Source organism: Astyanax mexicanus, chromosome 4, assembly GCF_023375975.1.
Source record: "Astyanax mexicanus isolate ESR-SI-001 chromosome 4, AstMex3_surface, whole genome shotgun sequence".
Taxonomy (NCBI): Eukaryota; Metazoa; Chordata; class Actinopteri; order Characiformes; family Acestrorhamphidae; genus Astyanax; species Astyanax mexicanus.
The window spans coordinates 30,287,992-30,309,767 of record NC_064411.1 but is presented as its reverse complement, the minus strand read 5'-3'; the positions used below and the strand labels follow the sequence as shown (position 1 = coordinate 30,309,767).

General features: G+C 42.6%; 1 protein-coding gene across 2 annotated transcripts in view; it reads right to left on the bottom strand.

The window, feature by feature from the left end:
• The window catches only part of yeats2 (YEATS domain containing 2), a 74,919-nt gene that overhangs the window by 7,792 nt on the left and 45,351 nt on the right, over positions 1 to 21,776 (bottom strand). Inside the window, exons 18-29 of one of the 2 annotated variants that reach the window (XM_022673143.2) lie at positions 19,133 to 19,342; positions 18,693 to 19,014; positions 17,447 to 17,581; positions 13,765 to 13,842; positions 13,443 to 13,605; positions 12,491 to 12,567; positions 12,238 to 12,335; positions 7,721 to 7,922; positions 5,910 to 6,148; positions 4,805 to 4,879; positions 4,594 to 4,667; positions 309 to 386 (exon numbers count right to left, since the gene is read on the bottom strand). In XM_022673143.2, the coding sequence (XP_022528864.2) occupies positions 309 to 386; positions 4,594 to 4,667; positions 4,805 to 4,879; positions 5,910 to 6,148; positions 7,721 to 7,922; positions 12,238 to 12,335; positions 12,491 to 12,567; positions 13,443 to 13,605; positions 13,765 to 13,842; positions 17,447 to 17,581; positions 18,693 to 19,014; positions 19,133 to 19,342 (1,751 nt within the window). The remainder of the gene's footprint in view (positions 1 to 308; positions 387 to 4,593; positions 4,668 to 4,804; positions 4,880 to 5,909; positions 6,149 to 7,720; positions 7,923 to 12,237; positions 12,336 to 12,490; positions 12,568 to 13,442; positions 13,606 to 13,764; positions 13,843 to 17,446; positions 17,582 to 18,692; positions 19,015 to 19,132; positions 19,343 to 21,776) is intronic. The other variant, XM_022673144.2, reaches the window with a different exon arrangement.

Below are 21,776 nucleotides of genomic sequence, written 5' to 3'. Positions count from 1 at the left end.
AAGTTGTGTTTTCTGAGGCTGGTAACTCTGATGAACTTATTCTGTGCAACAGAGAAAACCTTTGCTCTTCATTTCCTGGAGTGGTCCTGATGAGAGCCAGTTCCATCATAACATTTTTGGATAATGATTGACTGACCTTCACTTTTTTTAAGTTAAGTAGTTCTTGCCAGGGCTATTCACTTTATACCAAAAGAAAGAATATATTCAAGTTGTCCCTTAAGGTTTTTTTATTATTATATTTTTTATTATTTTTTCATTATTGAAACTAGGCTACTTTAATAACAATAAAGCGAGTGTCACAGCAGTACCTGTTGGTGAGGAAGTCGCAGGTGGGGATGGAGCTGATAGCTTGGTGCACGTTCATGGCTGAGATCTCTCTCGGAGCTCTGGGTGAAAAAAAAAAGAGAAAAGAAGAAATGAGAAAAAAGTACAAGAAAAACAAGGGTTTTCTTACAGAAAAGTGAGATACTGACTTTAAAACATCAGTCCTTCTCTCTGCTTGTCGTTTTTTAAACACGGTTCTGGTTCTGATTGATGATCAGTGCTATTGATCAGTCGGCTGCAAAACTGAACTGCCACAATCGGTGAAGGCAATGATTTAAGACCTTTACAAATCTGTGATAAATGAGATATTGACATAGCTGTGCTCTCACTGTGTGTGTGTGTGTGTACCAGACAGAAACGGGATTGAGAAAGTGAGCAATGTTTGCACAATAAGCTCTGCAGTCTGTATATGCATGAGAGAGTGGGATGTGTTTTTATATGTATGAGCGAGAGACACTGGTGAGATGTGCGAGTGTGCGCGCGAGTGTGTGTGTGTGTGTGACAGTGATGTGAAGGAGATCACACAGAAACGCTGAGTAAGTATTCTGCACACACCCCTCCCCCAGACGAAGCTGATCCTGGTTATCTTCAGGCTCTGCAGTCTCAGGCTGTCTCTGTGATCAGCGTACAGTCTCAGAGCTCCAGAGCTCCACATGCTCTTACAGTCCCTGCACGTCCCTCACATCACATCACCTCATCAAGCTCATCAGCAGCTCACAAACGGGAGTTACAGCACGAAATCAATCAAAATCTGCAGAAAACTGAGTTCCTAATAGTGGCCAGTTGGACTTTTAACCTTGGATTTATTCATTTGTTGATTAATTATAGATCTATAGCTCTGGAATACATTAAGAGATCACTTCAGTTACTGAATCAGTTTATCTGATTGTGCTATGTCTAGGTTTATGTTTGAGTAAAATGAATATTGTTGTTTTATTCTATAAACTACAAACAACATTTCTCCCAAATTCCAAATAAAAATATTGTCATTCAGAGCATTTGTTTGCAGAAAATGAGAAAAGGCTGAAATAATAAAAAGTTGCAGAGCTTTCAGACCTCAAACAATGCAAAGAAAACAAGTTCATATTCATAAAGTTTTAAGAGTTCAGAAATCAATATTTGATGGAATAACCCTGGTTTTTAACTACAGTTTTCATGCATCTTGGTTCTCCTCCACCAGTCTTACACACTGCTTTTGGATAACTTTATGTAGGCCTGGACAATAATTCGATATCGGTATTTATCGCGATAAGAAATGTTTCAATAACGGTGATATCAGTTTTGTGGTATATCGATATGTATTATTTACAGAATCATGGACAGGCGTTTTTTACTGGCGTCAGCTCGCCGCAGAGCTCAACACATTCAGCCCCCGTAGCTGGGCTACGTCAGTGCGTGATGACGTAACCACACAGGCACGTAGCCAAACAGGCTAGGCTAGGCAAGGCTAGATTAAAATGGCTAGGCTCGGGTAGGCTTCGCTACGCAGCAAAAATGTCTCGCGCTGGAGCCAAACGGAGCCGGGACGAGCGGATCTAAGGCTAAGGTAGACTCGGTTCGGTCGGCCCCGGATCCTCGAGGCCGGCCGCGGGTCCGCTCGCTCGGCCGCGGGTCCGCTGCCTTGCCGCTTTGCTGCAAATTGTGCCGGAGAGTGCAGCCGACCAGCAGCGGTAATGTTAATACATCTAATCTGTTCCACCACTTCAAGCAACTCCACTACATACAATATTTTTCTTATACTGACTGAAGCACTTCTATAGCTTATGTTGTAACTAAGTTATTCATAGTTGATAAAGCCTGTAGGTTTGTTTATTTGACGGGAAAATCTTGTTGCTTTTATGTATATAAAGGCTTATTGTATTCTATATCCTAGTTGAAACACTTGTTTTAATCTGTTAAATTTGTTCACAAAGAATAAAAAGCTCTGCCTCTGTTGTAATTTAAAGTTATTTTTATTGGTAATAGTTATATAGGCTTATGTTTGACAGGGATGTCATGTTATTATTTTGCTATATGCAAATAATATTGAGCATTGATTTATTTTGACTACTTTTATTTCTAAAGTATTAAAGTTTTTGTGAAAGGAGGTTTCAAAGACTTAAATAAAATTTTCAGACAGTAGTAGGTACAGATTTCCATTAGATAGATAGATAGATGTGCATATAATGAGGGTATCTGATGCCAGCCATACAAAAAGTGCAAATACACAGTTATATAATAATTTAAATTCGCAGTGCTGCAGGGATTGCAGGGCTTCTTAGCAGTTTTCTGAGGCCTTCAAAGTATTTATATCGATATCGAAATTATTTCGTATCGACCGAAATTTAAGGAATATATCGTGATATAAATTTTGGCCATATCGTCCAGCACCAACTTTATGCCACTCCTAGTGCAAAACTCCATTCAAGCATTTCAGTTTGGTTTGATGGTTTGTGATCATCCATCTTCCTCTTGATTATATTCCAGATGTTTTCAAATTGGTGAAATCAAAGAAACTCATCATTTTTGTGGATTCATATTTTTTCCAGAGCTGTATTTCACATAAAACTGAATTTTACACAATTTCTTAAAATAAATAATGTACTTTTCAAACCCTATGAACAGTTCACTTTCCCAGTCCTAATACAGAAATGAAGCTGCAAACAAGCCTGTTTGTAAAAAAAAAAAAAAAAAAAAAAAAAAAAAACATGTAATTATCTACCTCCACTAATTCACAAAGGCGTAACTGGTGGCACTGGGTATGCAGGAAGGTGCCACTGGGGAATAGATATGGCCCTGGTCATCAGGGAGACCAGTGTGGCTCTATAAATGAGTAATTCTAAAAAAATTAGGCAATTTGGAAATTGTCCAATATTTGTTGCATCCTTAATTAATAGCAAAACTATCCATTTGTATCATTGCATCAGTAAAACATGGGCTCTGAGTGGTCCAGTGGTCTAAAGAGCTGCCACTATGACCAGGAGATTGCTGGTTCGAATCCTGTTCATGTAGCTTGCCCACAGCTGCCGGAGCCCTGAGAGAGCACAATTTGCCTTGTTCTCTCTGGGTGGGTAGATGACGCTCTTTCCCCTCATCACTAAAGGGTGATGTCTGCAGCACAAAGCGTCTGTGAGCTGATGTATCAGAACCGAGTCGCTGTGCTTTCCTCCGAGTGCGCTGTGATGCTACTCAGCAATACTGCATCAACAGCAGTTCAAAAAAAGGTGGAGTCTGACTTTACATGTATCGGAGGAGGCATGTGTTAGTCTTCACCCTCCTGGTGTGTTGGGGCATCCCTAGTAATAGGGGGGAGTCCTAATGAGGAGGTTGAGTAATTGGCCTTGTAAATTGAGGAGAAAATAGGATAAAAAAAAATTTTTTTTGTAAAATCAGTCAAACATCTATCTGTGGACAAATTGTCATAGTGTTAATATGTACAGAATATCATATAATGCGTCATCAACTAGTATTGCTTCTGAATCACAAGATAAACAGAACACAGTATAAGAAATGTGTCTCCTAATTAAAATATAACACTAGTCATTGTTATGCACTGAAACTACTGCTCCATTTGTATCCCCTTTGGACATGTGGCTCCTTAAAATTCACATCGCATTACGGACAAACTTCAGAGCTACAGCAGTGTGCGCTACACAGAGTCCTTATCTATCTCTGATCTCCTACTGAAGCTGTTCTCAACTGCAGAACTTTTATACGTTCCGCGCTTTAAAAACTGGCCTGATTCGACTGAGCCGGTACTCATCAAAGCTTCATGAGCTGAGTCAGGGGAGCAGAAACAGCACAGAGATGTGCAGCGAGCCTGCTCCCTGAGGCCGTGTACAGAGATCACAGACACAAAGAAATCATGGCTGTGGCCATAAACACTGACAGCAGATCAGGGCTGAATGTTATTCTCCTTTTGGTCACTTCAGCTATTGGGCTAAACAGCGGGAGTGTGAGTGCTGCTGTATATACTGTACTGTAAGCATTCTGAAAAGGTAATTAAGAGCCTCAGGCTATAAAGAGTGTAGAGAAGCCTATAGATTGGGATAAAAGCTACAGACTAAATATATTATAAAGTATGAATATAAAGTCCTGAAATAGACACGGATAGAAGCAGATGTGTAAGGACCTACAAACCGGACGGATGAATAAATAAATACACAAGTGCACTGAAGTTAACGGACAAATGGCACAAAGATAGAGATGAACAGATGGTAAGAGCCCGACAGCTCAATGCTAACTGAATGGAATAAGCAGTGGTGGGAAAGGAAAGGTGTGTGCAGAGACCTGTTCTGAGGTGACTTCCCATAGGCGCTGGCAAGCGACTCTCTCAAGATCTCACTGGCAAACTGCTCTGTGGCCTGGAGACAGGGAGAAAAAGGAGAATAAGGAGTTTAAACAAAAGGAGAGGGTTCTACACAATGCAGCACTTCTCAAAGAGAGAAGAAGAAAAAAAATGCTGTTTATTATTCTGCAGCACTTCCAAAAAAATACTGACCTTGAGAATCATGGCTTCCACCACAGCAGCAAAGACGTTCTTCTCCACTTCTACAGGCTGCAGACTCACACCAATCTGAAAGAGTGAACCGACAGAGACTGACAGATCAAAAATGGTGGATGCAGAAATAAGAATTTATCTTATTTATCTTTAATTTTATTTAAGGGGCAGTCTGTATTATTTTGTTTTTGCTTTTCGCAGGATTTCTTCTGGCCACCTCACACATCTTTACGTACTTACGGCTGGTGGAGCAATGGAGACTTCAGAAGGGCTCATTCACTCATTCAACCATAGTAAAACCAAAGAAACAAGGAGTGAAGCAAGCTCAAAAGCCAAAAAGGAATGCGACGAGTCCACGGTAATACCAGGATTAATACCGAATTGGCATTTAAATGGTTGAGAGAGCTCCGTGACCGCTCTCACTCTCTCTCTCTCTCTCTCTCTCTCACTGAACATAACCTGGAATCGGATTCACCCGCTCTTTAAGAGGACCGCATCACACCCGCATGCTTGGTGCAATTGTCCTATCTCACCAGAGAGGGCTCTAAATACCCTAAATCCCAAAATTTACGGATACGGACATTAAATAAAAAAATAAATAAAACAATGAGACGTATATACTGACTAACGAAAACAATAAGGCACCCCAGATTGCTGCAATACTCAGCGTGCAGATATATATGTAAGTAATTGCAGGTTGAACATGTAAAAGTGCTTTCCCTGATTTCCTATTAAAAAAAGGCTCACAGAGGCTGACTCCTAGACATGCCTACACAACACTTTCAAAGAAAAAGTTGTCAGCAGAGGAAAGCATGAAGTGGATTAACACCAGCAGATGACATGTCTCTCCAAACCATCACTGAGCATCAGTACATTTAAAAGCATTTCATTTGTAAATCGAGGGAGCAGAGTCTGGAGGAAGAGTGGAGAGACACACAGTCCAAGCTGCTTGAGGTCTAGTGTGAAGTTTCTACAATCAGTGATGGTTTGTAGAAGTTAAGAAATAAAGCAAAAAAAAAAAGTATTTGGTCAAATACAATTGGAATACAAAAGAGAGAGTAAAAGATGGACAGAAGGTAAAACTGCCATCCAAACTGCCCCTCACCTGCCCGGCCGTGTCTCTGATGAACTGTGAAGAGGGACATGATCCCATAAAGAATTTGGGCTCCTGCTCCGGCTCCTCCTGCTCCTGTTTGACCTTTATCCTTGAGCTGTTAACTTCTTTAACAGTGACAATATCCAGAGGTTCATCACTGTCTTCCTCTGGTTCCGTCTTCAAAATTCTCTGCAGCTGCTCCAGACGCTGACACAGTTCTCCACTGTCCGTCACAGTTGAGGGACACTCTGTTAAAACAAAACCCGTTATAACACTAAACACAGCTCTTCATATAGGACACTATAACCCAAAAATCATCAGTGCACCTTATAACCCAGTGCACATTATGTATAAAAAAACAGTCAGCTATTAAGTAGCAGTAAAGCCACTCCAACGAAGTACAGTGTTATACAGGAGTTTCAGTTTAGTTTAGTTTAACTTTTGCCATTAAGAGGTGAGTATTATTGGCCTGTAACTTGCTGTTATCCTCGGCTAGCACTGCTGGAGCAGTATTAGAATTAGCCACTAAACTCGCTTTTGGCGTTCAGAGTATTATGTGAGTATTATGAGCTGTAGCCTGCGCCTTTACCGTGTTAAAACAAGCTATGTATGTGGCTAGCGGTTAGCTGCTAATGCTAATGCTGCTGCACCTAGCTATGAAGGAAATCTGGAAATCTAAGCTTACGGTAAGTAAACAGAAGCGCTTTACTTATCCAAATAAACAGTTTTCAGGAGACAAATCTGTGTAGATTAACATCCAGCGTTTGACTATATATATTTTTTTTTCAGATTTACAGTTTTGTTTACTTAGCTTTACAGGTCTCACCACCCAGCAATGAGATCTGCTGAATTAGAAGGTTGCATAATGCACCATAGAATCCAGTGCACCTTATATGTGAAAATAGACCAGAAAATAGACGTTTATTAATAGTGGGTGCTAGTGATGGTGACCAGCTGACTTTGTCTAGAATCGTCTGTGTGAACAGACAAGCCACTCTGGCGGAAATCACATCTATATTCAATGCAGGAGACCCCACACACATATCTTGGCAAAAGTCATGGGACACTAGGGGTGACACGATGCATTAAAACAGAAAAAAATTAGGATGTGCATCACAGGCACAGATGGTTCCACGTTTTCAAACCATTTGTGTCCGTGATATGTATTCCATATGTATTAATATTTTCTTACACTCACTGAAACACTTAACATGCCAGTGTGGGCGGCAGCATTTTGATGGTTGTTTGCAGGATTTGATGTTCAGCTCAACTGCAACTCCATCAGTTATAATAATTACTAACATGCCTATTTAAACCTGTATCACATAGTATCATCTGCATAATGTAGATTTGTGGCTAGGTAGTCAAACACAGAGCACTGAAAGTTAACTTATCAAAAAGTTTTGAGAAGGAGACACACGCACAGACATTTTCACAATGCAAACGAGATGGAGGTATTTCAGCTGAAATGGGTTTCAGGGCGATTGAATCATTTTTATAGGACTCTACGGGCTAATCTCACACACAATTGCGACTACGGCTTTTTCAATTAGTAAAGGTCAGAATTATCGCACTCCATTAAGCAAAACAGGCACATTTCTCATCGAAAAAATTAATAAATAAATCAAATAAATAAAAATAAATCCCGAAACCACATCTAACCAATGACGAGCACCGAGTTTTGGCAGTACCATCCAATCATGGTCAGTCTTGCAGAGTGTTCTGCATCATCAATAACATTATCAGCATTTCTCTTATATAATGAACTGAATGAGCTGATCCACTGTGCACCGTTACCGTGGTTTAACACACACACACACCTGGCTCGCTGTCTATCTGTGTGAGTATGTCCTCTAAGGAGTCCTCCTCTGTGCGCTGGGGTTCTGGGTCAGGGGGGGTGTACCCCCGCAGGCGGCACCACTGCACCACCTCTCTGGTTTTGGGGGGGCTGAGGGCCTGCAGCCGGGGGTTCCGGTCCAAAACATCCTGAACCAGACGCTTCACCGCTACGGCCCGCTGGAGCTACATACACAAGAAGAGAAGAACAAGAGAGAGTGAGACACAAACGGAAGATGATGTGAGAAAGAGAGAGCATGAGAGAGAAAAAGAACAAGAGCGAGAGCATGAGAGACAGGATGGGAAAGAATATACCTGAGAGCCAGAGCAAGAGCAGAGAGAGAGTACGAGGGAGAGCGAGAGGGACACTGCCTTTCTCATGCTTTCACACATTTTTTTCTGTGTGCTTGAGAGAGAAAATGAGAAAGAGCATGAGAAAGGCCAAGTGTAAAAGAATAAAAGAGAGAGCATGAAACAGGAGAAAAGCAAGACATGGAGCAAGAGATTGAAAGAAGCTTAAGAGTGAAAAGATAGCTTTAGAGAAAGAGAAACAAAAAAAAGAGCTTGAGCAAGAGAGATAGGGAAGAGAGAGAGGACGAAAGAGAAAGCACATGAGACAGAGGGCAAGAAAGAGAGAGAGCATGAGAGTGTACAAGAGAGCCAAAGCAAGAACTTGAGAGAAGTGCAAGAGAGAGGGATATGAGAGAGCAGGAAAGAGTGTACGAGAGAGAGTGTAAGAGTGAAAGTGAGAGCATGAGCAAGAGAGATAGGAAAAAGTGTGAGATAATGATAGAGAAATCACATGAGAAAGAGGGAATGAGAGTGAGAGAGAGAGAGAGAGAGAGAGAGAGAGAGAGAGGGCAAACATGAGAGAGCAAAAGCAAGAACTTAAGAGAGAGAAAATGAGAGAGAGCATGAGAAAGCCCAAGTGCGAGAGACAAGGAAAGAAAGATATGTAAGAGAGTGTATCAGAGACAGTGTACGAGAGAGAAAGAGAGAGCAAGAGAGAAAAAGAAAGGCCAAGTGCGAGAGACAGGGGATGAGAGAGAGAGAGAGTATGAGAGAGCAAGAGTTATAGCAAGTGAGAGAAAGAGCAAGAGCTTTAGAGAGAAAGAACCAGATTGAGAGCATGAGCAAGACAGATAGGGAAAAGAGGAAGAAGATGAGGGAGAAAGCAGAGAGTCAAAGATGGCAAACATGACAGAGCAAAAGCAAGAACTTGAGAGAGAGAAAATGAGAGAGAGAGAGAGCATGAGAATGCCCAAGTGTGAATGAGACAGAGAAAAAGAACATAAAAGACTGTATGAGAAAGCAAGAGTTATAGCAAGAGAGAGGAAGAGCGAGAGCTTTAGAGAGAGAGAAAGAACAAGCGTGAAAGAGTGAGAGTATGTGAGAGAAAGCACACGAGAGAGAGCGCTAGAGTAAGATTGATAGATAGCCTGAGAGAGAGTGATTGACAGCATGAAAGAGAGTGAGAGAGCATGGGAAAAAGAAAGAGTGAGAAACAAGAGTGTGTGCGACAGAAGAAATCTGCTAAGATGAAGCACGAATTCCACATTTCAGCTTGACAATCCTCATGTTCTCACACACCCTCACACAAACTCTCACACACCCTCACACACCCTCACACACACCCTCACACACCCTCACACACCCTCACACAAACTCTCACACACCCTCACACAACCTCACACAAACTCTCACACACCCTCACACACCCTCACACACCCTCACACACCCTCACACACCCTCACACAACCTCTCACACACCCTCACACACCCTCACACACCCTCACACACCCTCACACACACCCTCACACACCCTCACACACCCTCACACACCCTCACACACCCTCACACACCCTCACACAACCTCTCACACACCCTCACACACCCTCACACACCCTCACACACCCTCACACACCCTCACACACACCCTCACACACCCTCACACCCCCTCACACAAACTCTCACACAACCTCACACACAACCTCACACACAACCTCACACACCCTCACACACCCTCACACACCCTCACACACCCTCACACAACCTCACACACACCCTCACACACACCCTCACACACCCTCACACAACCTCACACAACCTCACACAACCTCACACACACCCTCACACACCCTCACACACCCTCACACACCCTCACACAAACTCTCACACACCCTCACACCCTCACACAAACTCTCACACAAACTCTCACACACCCTCACAAACCCTCACACACCCTCACACACCCTCACACACCCTCACACACCCTCACACAACCTCTCACACAAACTCTCACACAAACTCTCACACAAACTCTCACACAACCTCACACACCCTCACACAAACTCTCACACAAACTCTCACACAAACTCTCACACAAACTCTCACACAAATTCTCACACAAACTCTCACACAAACTCTCACACACCCTCACACACCCTCACACAACCTCACACAAACTCTCACACAAACTCTCACACAAACTCTCACACAACCTCACACAAACTCTCACACAACCTCACACACACTCACACCCTCACACAACCTCACACACCCTCACACAAACTCTCACACCCTCACACAAGAGTTATAGCAAGAGAGAGGAAGAGCGAGAGCTTTAGAGAGAGAGAAAGAACAAGCGTGAAAGAGTGAGAGTATGTGAGAGAAAGCACACGAGAGAGAGCGCTAGAGTAAGATTGATAGATAGCCTGAGAGAGAGTGATTGACAGCATGAAAGAGAGTGAGAGAGCATGGGAAAAAGAAAGAGTGAGAAACAAGAGTGTGTGCGACAGAAGAAATCTGCTAAGATGAAGCACGAATTCCACATTTCAGCTTGACAATCCTCATGTTCTCACACACCCTCACACACACCCTCACACACCCTCACACACACCCTCACACACCCTCACACACCCTCACACACCCTCACACAACCTCACACAAACTCTCACACACCCTCACACAACCTCACACAAACTCTCACACACCCTCACACACCCTCACACACCCTCACACACCCTCACACAAACTCTCACACACCCTCACACAAACTCTCACACCCTCACACAAACTCTCACACACCCTCACACAACCTCACACAAACTCTCACACACCCTCACACACCCCCTCACACACCCTCACACACCCTCACACCCCCTCACACAAACTCTCACACAACCTCACACAAACTCTCACACAACCTCACACACAACCTCACACAACCTCACACACCCTCACACAAACCTCACACAACCTCACACAACCTCACACACACCCTCACACACACCCTCACACACCCTCACACACCCTCTCACACAACCTCACACAACCTCACACAACCTCACACACACCCTCACACACCCTCACACACCCTCACACACCCTCACACACACCCTCACACACCCTCACACACCCTCACACAAACTCTCACACAAACTCTCACACACCCTCACAAACCCTCACACACCCTCACACACCCTCACACAAACTCTCACACAAACTCTCACACAACCTCACACACCCTCACACACCCTCACACAAACTCTCACACAAACTCTCACACAAACTCTCACACAAACTCTCACACACCCTCACACAACCTCTCACACAAACTCTCACACAAACTCTCACACAACCTCACACAAACTCTCACACAACCTCACACACACTCACACCCTCACACAACCTCACACAACCTCACACACCCTCACACACCCTCACACACCCTCACACACCCTCACACACCCTCACACACCCTCACACACCCTCACACAAACTCACACACCCTCACACACCCTCACACACCCTCACACACCCTCACACACCCTCACACAAACTCTCACACAAACTCTCACACAAACTCTCACACAAACTCTCACACAAACTGTCACACACCCTCACACAACCTCACACAAACTCTCACACAAACTCTCACACAAACTCTCACACAAACTCTCACACAAACTCTCACACAAACTCTCACACAACCTCACACAAACTCTCACACAACCTCACACACACTCACACCCTCACACAACCTCACACAAACTCTCACACCCTCACACAACCTCACACACCCTCACACAAACTCACACACCCTCACACACCCTCACACAAACTCTCACACAAACTCTCACACAAACTCTCACACAACCTCACACAAACTCACACACCCTCACACAAACTCTCACACACCCTCACACAACCTCACACAACCTCACACAAACTCTCACACAAACCCTCACACACCCTCACACACCCTCACACAACCTCACACAACCTCACACAAACTCTCACACACCCTCACACACCCTCACACAACCTCACACAACCTCACACAAACTCTCACACACCCTCACACACCCTCACACAACCTCACACAAACTCTCACACACCCTCACACAACCTCACACAACCTCACACAACCTCACACAAACTCTCACACACCCTCACACACCCTCACACAACCTCACACAACCTCACACAAACTCTCTACCTCAGCAGCCCTCCGTTTTCCAATGTTCCAGGAATAATACTGCTCCACAGAGGTCGCACAGAACGGATGGGAATCCTCAGCTGGCAACACACACAACCCAGCAGAACACAAACACACAAAACACATATTAAAATACACACACGATTCATTACTCACAATCTGACAACTGCAGAGAGAAGTACAGTTTCACACATAAAAAAGAGACTAAACTGCATTTATTAAAAATAAATAAATAATAAAAAACTCCTCTCACTTTTCTCTCGGATGATCAAAGGAAACTTCTTCACCGCAGCCGTCAGGAGCTGCAGCATGGTTTCAATATGCTCAGTGCTGAGAGGAGAAGAACAGAGTCAGAGAGAGAGAGTTAGTTTAGTTTGGGGATTGGGGATGTCGTTCCTTCAGAACCACACGCTTCTTTGTGAAAAGCCTGAACTGAGATCTGAGACGTGTTTTCAAAAACACAGTTAAAAACAAAATGAGCTGAGATCTAACAGAGAACTGTCCACAGCATGAAATGAATAAAAAGAAATAAAAAAAAAACACTAAAATGTAAAACTTTAAAAACATATAAAAGTTGGGTCAAGTCAGATTTTTTTTTTATAGAAAAAAAAAATTCTGTGTGAACAGACAAGTAAATCTAGCAGAATTCTGATCTACATTCAGTGCTGGAAACCCCAGACACCTATCCTGCAGGTCAGGGCAGCGTTTTTAAGTTTCCATGGGACGTGACAAAAATCATGAGACACAATACCTGTCCCAGTCCAATGATGTACGATGTGAATTGGCAATGCAAGTTCAGAAACATGATGCAAAGTCAGAAAAGTGATGCAAGTACTGAAATGTGATCTTAGAAACGTAAATAAAAGCCAGACATGCAATCTTAGTTTCGAAACGTGATGCAAGGTCAGAAACGCGATGCAAACTCAAAGGTGATGCAAACTCAGATATGCACTGCAAGTACAGAAATGCAATGCAATCTAAGAAACACAATTAAAACTTAGAAGTCATGCAAGCTTTAAACGTGATGAAAATGCTTTAAAAGTTCAGAAATGCGATGCAAACTCAAACGCGACGCAATCTCAGAAATGCTCCACAAGTACAGAAACGTGATGCGATCCCAGAAACATTAATGTATTTTCATTTTTAAAGTTTTGTCTGAGCAGTACCACGTGAGAGTGTGTGTGTGTGTGTGTGTGTGTTCTTACTTAATGAGCTCAGCTGTTGTGGTCTCGGTGCCTTGCTCCACTTTAACAGTAGCTGGAGTTGCTGTGGCTGTAGGTAGGGGTGTAGTTGCTGTGGATACTGGGGTGGACGTGGGGGTCACTGGGGTAGAGCAGGAGGAGCTGATCACTCCAGGCTCAGTCTTAACTATAATTAGATATACACAAACACAAGCTGATAACACTGATAACACTGATTCTATTACATATCATTAACAATAACTTTCATTTCACCCAGACCTGTGTATTTGTGTGTGTGTTTGTGTGTGTGTGTGTGTGTGTGTGTGTGTGTGTGTGTGTGTGTCACCTTGAGCCAGAGGTGTAGAGGTAGAAGGAGCAGCTCCACTCTGAGCACTGGATGCAGCTTTTGAGCCAGACTGCACAACTGTATAACACACAAAAACACACACATGCTTATTAAACACGTCACACTCCGAGCAGTAGCATGTAAGTACTGCAATTTCTTGCTACTGAGCTCCACCTCCAGTCAGGAAATAGGAGGTTAGTAGGTTGATGGATTGTTTGGTGGGTGGTTGGATTGGTGGTTGTTTGGATTGGTGGGTTGGTAGGTTGGTGGATTTGTTAATGGGTGGATTGGTTGATGGTTGGATTGGTGGGTTAGTGTATTGGTTGGTGGGTGGTTGGATTGTGCGTTGGTTGATTGGTTGGTAGGCGGTTGGATTGGTAGGTGGATTGTTTGGTGGGTGGTTGGATTGGTGGGTTGATGGATTGATTGGTGGGTGGTTAGATTGTTTGGTGGATTGTTGGGTGGATTGGTTCGTAGGTTGGTGGATTGGTTGGTAGGTAGATTGGTTAATGGGGGGGTTGGTGGGCTTTGGGGTGGATTGATGGGTGGGTGGATTTGTGGTTGGTTGGATTTGTGGGTGGATGGAAAGATTGATGGATGGGTGGATTAGATGGATGGATGATTCGAAAGGTTGTCAGGAGCATGGGCAGAGGGGTGAACGAAGGAGTAACTTGGTAACAAACTTAAACTAACCATTATTATAATAATAAGTTTAACTTTGTACCAAACTGTACCCTATTCACTATTTTTTCCCCACTATTTTAGGTTTAATCATTTTTAGTGGTCTTTGAAAATACTAACCCTGCAATAAAGCAGTGTACATTACCTGAGCACATAAGGAACACTCACAATTCACCATGGAGTCTAGATTGAAAGTTTGCATGTGAAGTCTCTAAGGAGTTTTAGATCACAGTTTTCATGCACCCTGGCATGTTCTCCTCCACCAGTCTTGCACACTGCTTTTGGACAACTTTATGCCTGCACTCCTGGTGCAAAAATTTAAGCAGTTTAGCTTGGTTTGATGGCTTGTGATCATCCATCTTCCTTTGATTATATTCCAGAAGTTTTTAATTTGGTCAAATCAAAGAAACTCATCATGATACCACCAAGTGGTCTCTTATTTTTTTCCAGAGCTGTACATGTTTTTTACTCAAATAAACACATTTCCTTTTTCCAGTCTTGCATGACTCTCCGAGTGCAGGATTTTAGTAGAGTTATGTCAACATGTTTGGAACGCTTTTCATTGAATCTGCCTTTACTGCCATCACGCAGTAATGAGTAATTTTTACGGTAATGTCCGGAATCATTTATTTCCCTAGTCTTCATTATAGGACTCTATATAGTGATCGAGAAAATTGATCATAAGGAATAATGAATAGCTCACAGTAGTTTCATCATTCCGCTGTTACATCAGTTACTTTCCTTTCCATTCCTCGTTCTTCCTCTTCTCCCCTACTCTGTCTTTTTCCTGCACCCCATTATACCCCGTCGCCATGGCAACAGAGTGAGTGCCATTACAGGAAACGGCTCATCTAACACTATGATGTTCAGGTGCTCTGCCCACACACACACACACACACACACACACACACAAACACATCTACTCCACGAGCTGGAAAACACACTTGCCTCGGAAAAAATTATCAAATCAATCTGAAACGCAATTTTAGTCGAATATACAAGCAGCTAAAGCAAGTGATCGATGGATACAAAAAAACGTTTTACGGGACGCTGCATTTACGCAAAACAGATACATAAGTAATGCTCTCTACTGCAGGCATTTAGCTTTAAAATGACTAAATAACTAAACCACAGTGAGCAGGCAGATGGAGGCATACGTAGGTGTTATTGGGTAAAAGTGCTCTGTGCTTCAGCTGATGTTTGATGTTTATGGGTGAGCGTGTAGGATGAACAATGCCGTGTCCAGAGGAGGGAGTGTGGGATCATCAGCTCCAGCCTGAGATGAGTAGGGTGAATAATGCTCAGGCTGAGGATGTGTGGGGCACTGAGCTCCTGCTGGGAGAGATTTAATTCTGTACTGCAGTGGTCTCTTGAGGGGTAGGAGGAAGTGGGTAAGAACAGAGCAATCTCTGGAAAGAGTGATAGGAGAATATGAAGGTATATTCTACAGAACGATGTGGAAGGATAGATAGATGTATGGGTGGGTGAGAGGTCTGGTGAGTGTGTGTGTTTAAAGCAGTAATCTGGTGTGAAACAGCTCCCCTCCATTCACTCCCAGCATTTCGAAGTATGGTGCTTTTAGATGATGCTCCCAACAGACTTAATAGTGAATACTAGTGAAAGGGCATACCGTTACCCATGCAAAGAAATCACTAATTTTACACCATTCTCGAAATGAATCATTCTCGAAATACATATCTGGAACTTAAGTCACAATAAGTTGACTCTTCAGTTGAATTATCATGTCTTAATTTCAAGATTTCACTTTTTAAAATTCTATCAATTAAGTGTGGAGCTACTTTGAGCTTGTTAATAGGTAAAAATAGTGATTTCTTTGCATGAGCAACACTATGCCCCTATCACTAGCATCGTAAGCCTGTTGGCAGCATCAGTTAAAAGTGCTGTATTTCAGAATGCTGGGGGTAAGAGGAGTTGGACTATTCGACAAAAGTTTGTAGTCCAACCCAAATCCAGTTCAAGTTCTCCTTTAAGTAGGTAAATAGGTGGGTGCTCAGGTAAGTGTGTGGAATAAATGCACAGATATATATATATATATAAGTAGACAAAAATATACATTTATGGAAGAGAGTAGAAAAGAATCACAAAGACAGCTGTCTGGGATGGGCGGATAAATGGATATTTGAATGAACAGGTGGGTGGACAGACACGTGAAACAGAAAGATTAAACACTATTGGGAGAAGCAGATTGAATGCATAAAAGTAAGAGAGTGAAAAATGTACTAAAAAAGGATTCAAACGTTTAAAGTAAGTTTTTTAAAGGCACTTCATTTGAAATACATTTATTTAATCAAGCCACATATGTAAGAAATACTCTCTACTGCAGACCTACAGCGAACTAAAACACAGTCAATGTGATAAGAGCTAGAGAGATGAGGTAGACCAGAGACTGTAAAAAAGATGGACGTCGTGTCTCCGTTCCCATTCATTCAATGAAAATGAAGCCAAAATCTTCCGCCATGTTGGCGACCCCGAAACACGAGTCTGTAGAGCGCAGTAGAGACCAGAGGAGGGAGAAAGACTGTGGAGAGTAGCCTACTCATTTAAATATCCCCGCCCCTGAGGGCTGCCTCGCGGTCACAGGCTGCAGAGCGGAGCGGAGCTGACGGTCTGTTATTGGTCCCGCCCATAACCAGCTGTTTTTCAATAACCACACCTTTTTGAATAGAGCTGAATAACGTTTTTAAAACCGAATTCTGTGGGGATATAAAAAATTGACAATATAAGCAGAGGTTACACTAGCTGCTGCATTTAAATATTGCAGGTAGAATTATAGTATATTGGAAAAAAAACGTGATTGAAAGTTGTCTGTTTTGTCATTGAAACCTATGGGGATGGGTGGAGTTACACAGCTTTCTGCAACCGAACAGCAGGGGGCGCCCGACCTGTGGTGGCTTCATTTTTGAGAGACGATGCTCTGTCCAGCTATATACAGTCTATAAGGTAGACTGACAGACGTATAAAGAGCCTATGGTAAATGTACCTTTCCCCACGGGCATGAGGATGGTCTGTAGTCCTGAGGAGGATCCACTGATGCTGAGCTGCTTGAGTTGGTTGGCTGGAATCGTCAGTACCGTCTGTTGGGAGCTGGACTGACCTGAGTGCAGCTTCAACATCCCTACAGGAGAACAAACACATGTACAGTACAATGAATATACAAACTGTATATACAGTAGAAATCAAGTTTGGAAACACCTATGACCTTTCATGAGCTGTTTTTACACTCACTGTCCATTTTTATATAGGACACTTTTTATATAGGACACTTTGTATTTTGATCATTGCAGACTGTAGTCCTGTATTTGTTTCTTAATAAACTTTATTATTATCCTCCTTTCACCCTGTTCTTCAATGGTTAGAACCCACAAGATACATCATCACAGAGCATCTTTTATTATTATTTGGTTGGAGGGTGATTTATTCTCAGCACTGTAGTGACTGTACTGGTATGGTGGTGGTGTATGAGGTGTTGGTGTGTGTTAAGCTGATGGTACAGAGAGTGGATCAGATACAGCAGTGCTGCTGGAGTTTTTAAACACCTCAGTGTCACCGACGGTAGAAGTGTCTAATAGTGTGGAGGACTGTGAGTGAGCACAGTGTTTAAAAACTCCAGCAGCACTGCTGTATCTGATACATGTGGTAAGCGGCTAATGCCACCCAACAGAGCTACACTGAGAAATCCTGAGTACTCCGGTAAGCCAAGGTGATATTAGATACCGGATCGTTCCATGTAGCTTGTTTTAACACGGCAAAGGCTACAGTCATATATACTTAGCAAATGCTAATGCTGCTCCAGCAGCGCTAGCCGGGGTTAGCAGCTAATGGGGAAATAGCGATTAGCAGCTAATGCAAATGCTACTCCAGCCCCTGTGCTGGAGAACTAAACTGAAACTGCTGTGTAACACTATACTTCAGTAGATTAGTTTAACTGCTTCTTACAACCTGACCTGTAAAATTCATACATAAGGCCCACTGACGATTTTTGGGACGATTTAGGTGCACCTTAAAGTGCAAAAAAATACGGTACACGTGCTCCTCTATGCTCAGTGGAGCTGATAGTGTAGTGACAGTGAGTGTAGAAATAAAGAGGGGTTGTTAATGTTCTGTCTGATAGGCTAACGTTCGTCTTTTTAAGGTATTTTAAACAGAAATCCTTAATCTAGGGGAAAATATATACTGTATATTCATTCAAGCTCACGATGAGCAGAAACGACCAGACGTTAGATTACCAGATATTGCAGCAGCTGCTTTTCCACTGACTGTAGCTCCTCCCACAAGTGATGCTGTGGTGACCATTGATGGACTGGCGCTTTTAGGCACGCCAACAACTGCCGTCCCCGAGCCTTTCGACAGACTAAGGAGCGGCATGTTAACGGTTTTGCCGACTGTTACCAAATTGCCAGAGCTTTTTGCTATGTTAGCAGCTGAGCTTGCACTCTTGGCGGCGTTGATTACTGCAGCCTGATTGGCTGCCACCAACACAGGGTGCTGCGTTGCGGCTTTCGCCCCTGAAACTGACGGTGTTGTGGGCAGACCGGCTCCCTCTGCAGGCTTAAAAAAGAAAGAGAAGCAGTTTTAGATAATCAGCCAAAAAATAAACATCCAGCGCTGCAGTTCACAAGAACTGAAGCCTGAGAACTACAAAACTACAACATGCAATGTGTCTCACCTGTTGTGAAGAGGAGGAGGAGGCAGCAGCAGCGGCAGCAGAGGCAGAAGCAGCAGCAGGTGCACTCTGAGTAGTGCTGGTGGCTGTGATGATCCCCCCGGTCATTCTGAGAGTGGTAGTGCCCGTTTTTGACAAGTGTGTGGCCGCTGTGACTGTTTTCACAGAACCATCTGATAGTTTTACTTGAGAACCCTGAGACCCGCCTACCACCTGCCAAAACACACAAAGTAAAGAGAGCCCTGAATCTTAAGTACACAGATTTTTGGAAGTTTGTGAATCCTTTAGAACTTAAAATGATATAATATTACATATTTATGTGATGCAAAGGTATATTTCAACTACAGTATTTTTCACACTGTAAGGCGCACTTAAAATCCTTTAATTTTCCCAAAAATCACCAGCGCGCCTTATAATACGATGGCCTTATGTATAAAGCCACTCGGTTAACGTACAGCGTTTTAAACGAGTTTCAGTTTAGGTCTCCAGCACCGAGACTGGGGCAAGATTAGCATTACCCGCTAACTGCGCTAGGCGCTAGCTTTTTCACCGTGCAGAAGCGAGAAATCGGATTTTAGCCTGCTGCTAACCCAAGCTAGCACTGTTAGAGCAGCATTAGCATTACCCGCTAATCGAGCTAAACACTAGCTCTTTCGCCGTTCAGAGCTGAGTATACTGGACATTATATATTATATATTGGCACATTTACTGTGTTAAAACAAGCTATGTAGGATGAACCGCTAGCTAATAATGCCCTGGCTTACCTAAACTCTCTGAGAAACTGAGTTTCTCAGTGTAGCTCTGTTGGGCGGCATTTATACGCGCTAACTGTGGCTAGTGCTAGTGGTTAGCAGCTAATGCTCCAGCCTTAGTGTTGGAGAAATTTGGAAATCTAAGCTTACTGTAAATATACAGAAATGCTTTATTCATCAAAATAAACAGTTTTCAGGAGAGAAATCTGTGTAGAGCAAGACCTGCTGAATTAGAAGGAAAACATAGCGAAGCCCCTGTTCCTTACTAGTGTCGCATAAAATCCGCCTTATAAGCTGGTGCGCCTTATAGTACGAAAAATATGACAGTTCAAGATCAGGACTTTCACTTGATTTTTCAAAAACAAATGACTTTATTCTTCTTCAACCTTTCTTTAGTAAAACTACTTGTGTGCTTAGGGTCGTTGTCTTGCCGCATGACCCACATTACCTCTTTAGATTCGGATTCAGAATTTGCTGGTGTAATGAAGGCAAGCTGCGAAATGTGCTTTGTTTTTTAATTCTTTTAGGATTTTTGAAATGTGATGTGTATCAGACTAAAAGGAAAAATATGTGACTTAGATTGTCTTCAGAGCTATTCCTTCAACAAGCAATGAGTTTGCTCAGTGGTTTTAGTGGATTACAGTGAAATGGCCGTTATGAGCTTTAAGGGTTTATGCACAAATATATATAAAAATCCTACAAGATCCTAACCGCTATCCTCTGTTTTTTTATGCGCTAAACTGAGCAAACACAGCTCTGTGGAAGAGTGTAGGAAGCAAACAGTAGGAGGGAGAGAGTGTCAGGGAGGAAGAGAATGAGCGATCAATAAGTAGAGAAAATGTCAGGGAAAATGAGAAAGTGAGTAAACAGTATGCAATATAAAGAGAAAGAGAGAGAGAGATTAAATTAATAAACTAATAAACTAATAACTAACTAGGCCTGCGGTGTCTAGTCAATATAAAGGACAATGCCTGGTATAAACATTTGTCAACTTAAAATTTCAGTGTTGACTAATTGTTCATTTGTAACAGTACTGCATTACACACACTGCAATTGCTGGGGACAGAAACACAGTGGAAGAGGGCTTATGGGTTCACTAACACAGTTAACTTCTCTCCAAAATGCTCAAATACAGTAGATTACATATTTACTTACTAAATATTAGAACTTTCAATATTTAAACATCTTTAAAAGAACATTTAGAATTTTAATTAGATGGAGGGGATGGTAGAAATAATTGTTGACTAATCGACTAATAAATTTTTTAATCAGATTATTTGGCTTCAAAAATAAACATTAATGTACTAAATTACTAAATTACAATTAGCATATTTTTCGGATTTAAGGCACTCTGGGATTATAAGGCGCACTATCAATGAACGTCTATTTTCTGGTCTATTTTAATATATAAGGCGCACCGGATTCTATGATGCATTTTCTGTGACACTAGTAAGGAATAGGGGTGTTGCCATGTTTTCCTTCTAAATCAGCAGGTTTCACCGCTGGGTGGCAAGACCTGTGAAGCTAAGCTAAGTAAACAAAACTGTAATTCTTAAAAAATAAAAAAATAAAACAAAAAAGCATTTTCAGAAGAGTCAAACAAGTCAAGGTTTCTCTCCTAAAAACTGTTTATTTGGGTGAGTAAAACACTTGGTAAGCTGGAGCATTAGCATTAGCGGCAAGCTGCTAGCGAGTAATGCTAATGCTGCTCCAGCAGTGCTAGCTGAGGTTAACAGCAGACTACAGGCCAATAACACTCACCTCTGGACGGCGAAAGAGTTAGCGGCTAATGCTAATACTGCTGGAGAACTAAACCAAAAACCTGGGTGTGGTTAAACAATGTGCCCTTTTAAAAACAAGCTTAAATGAAAAATCAGTGATAAGCCCAGCTGTCA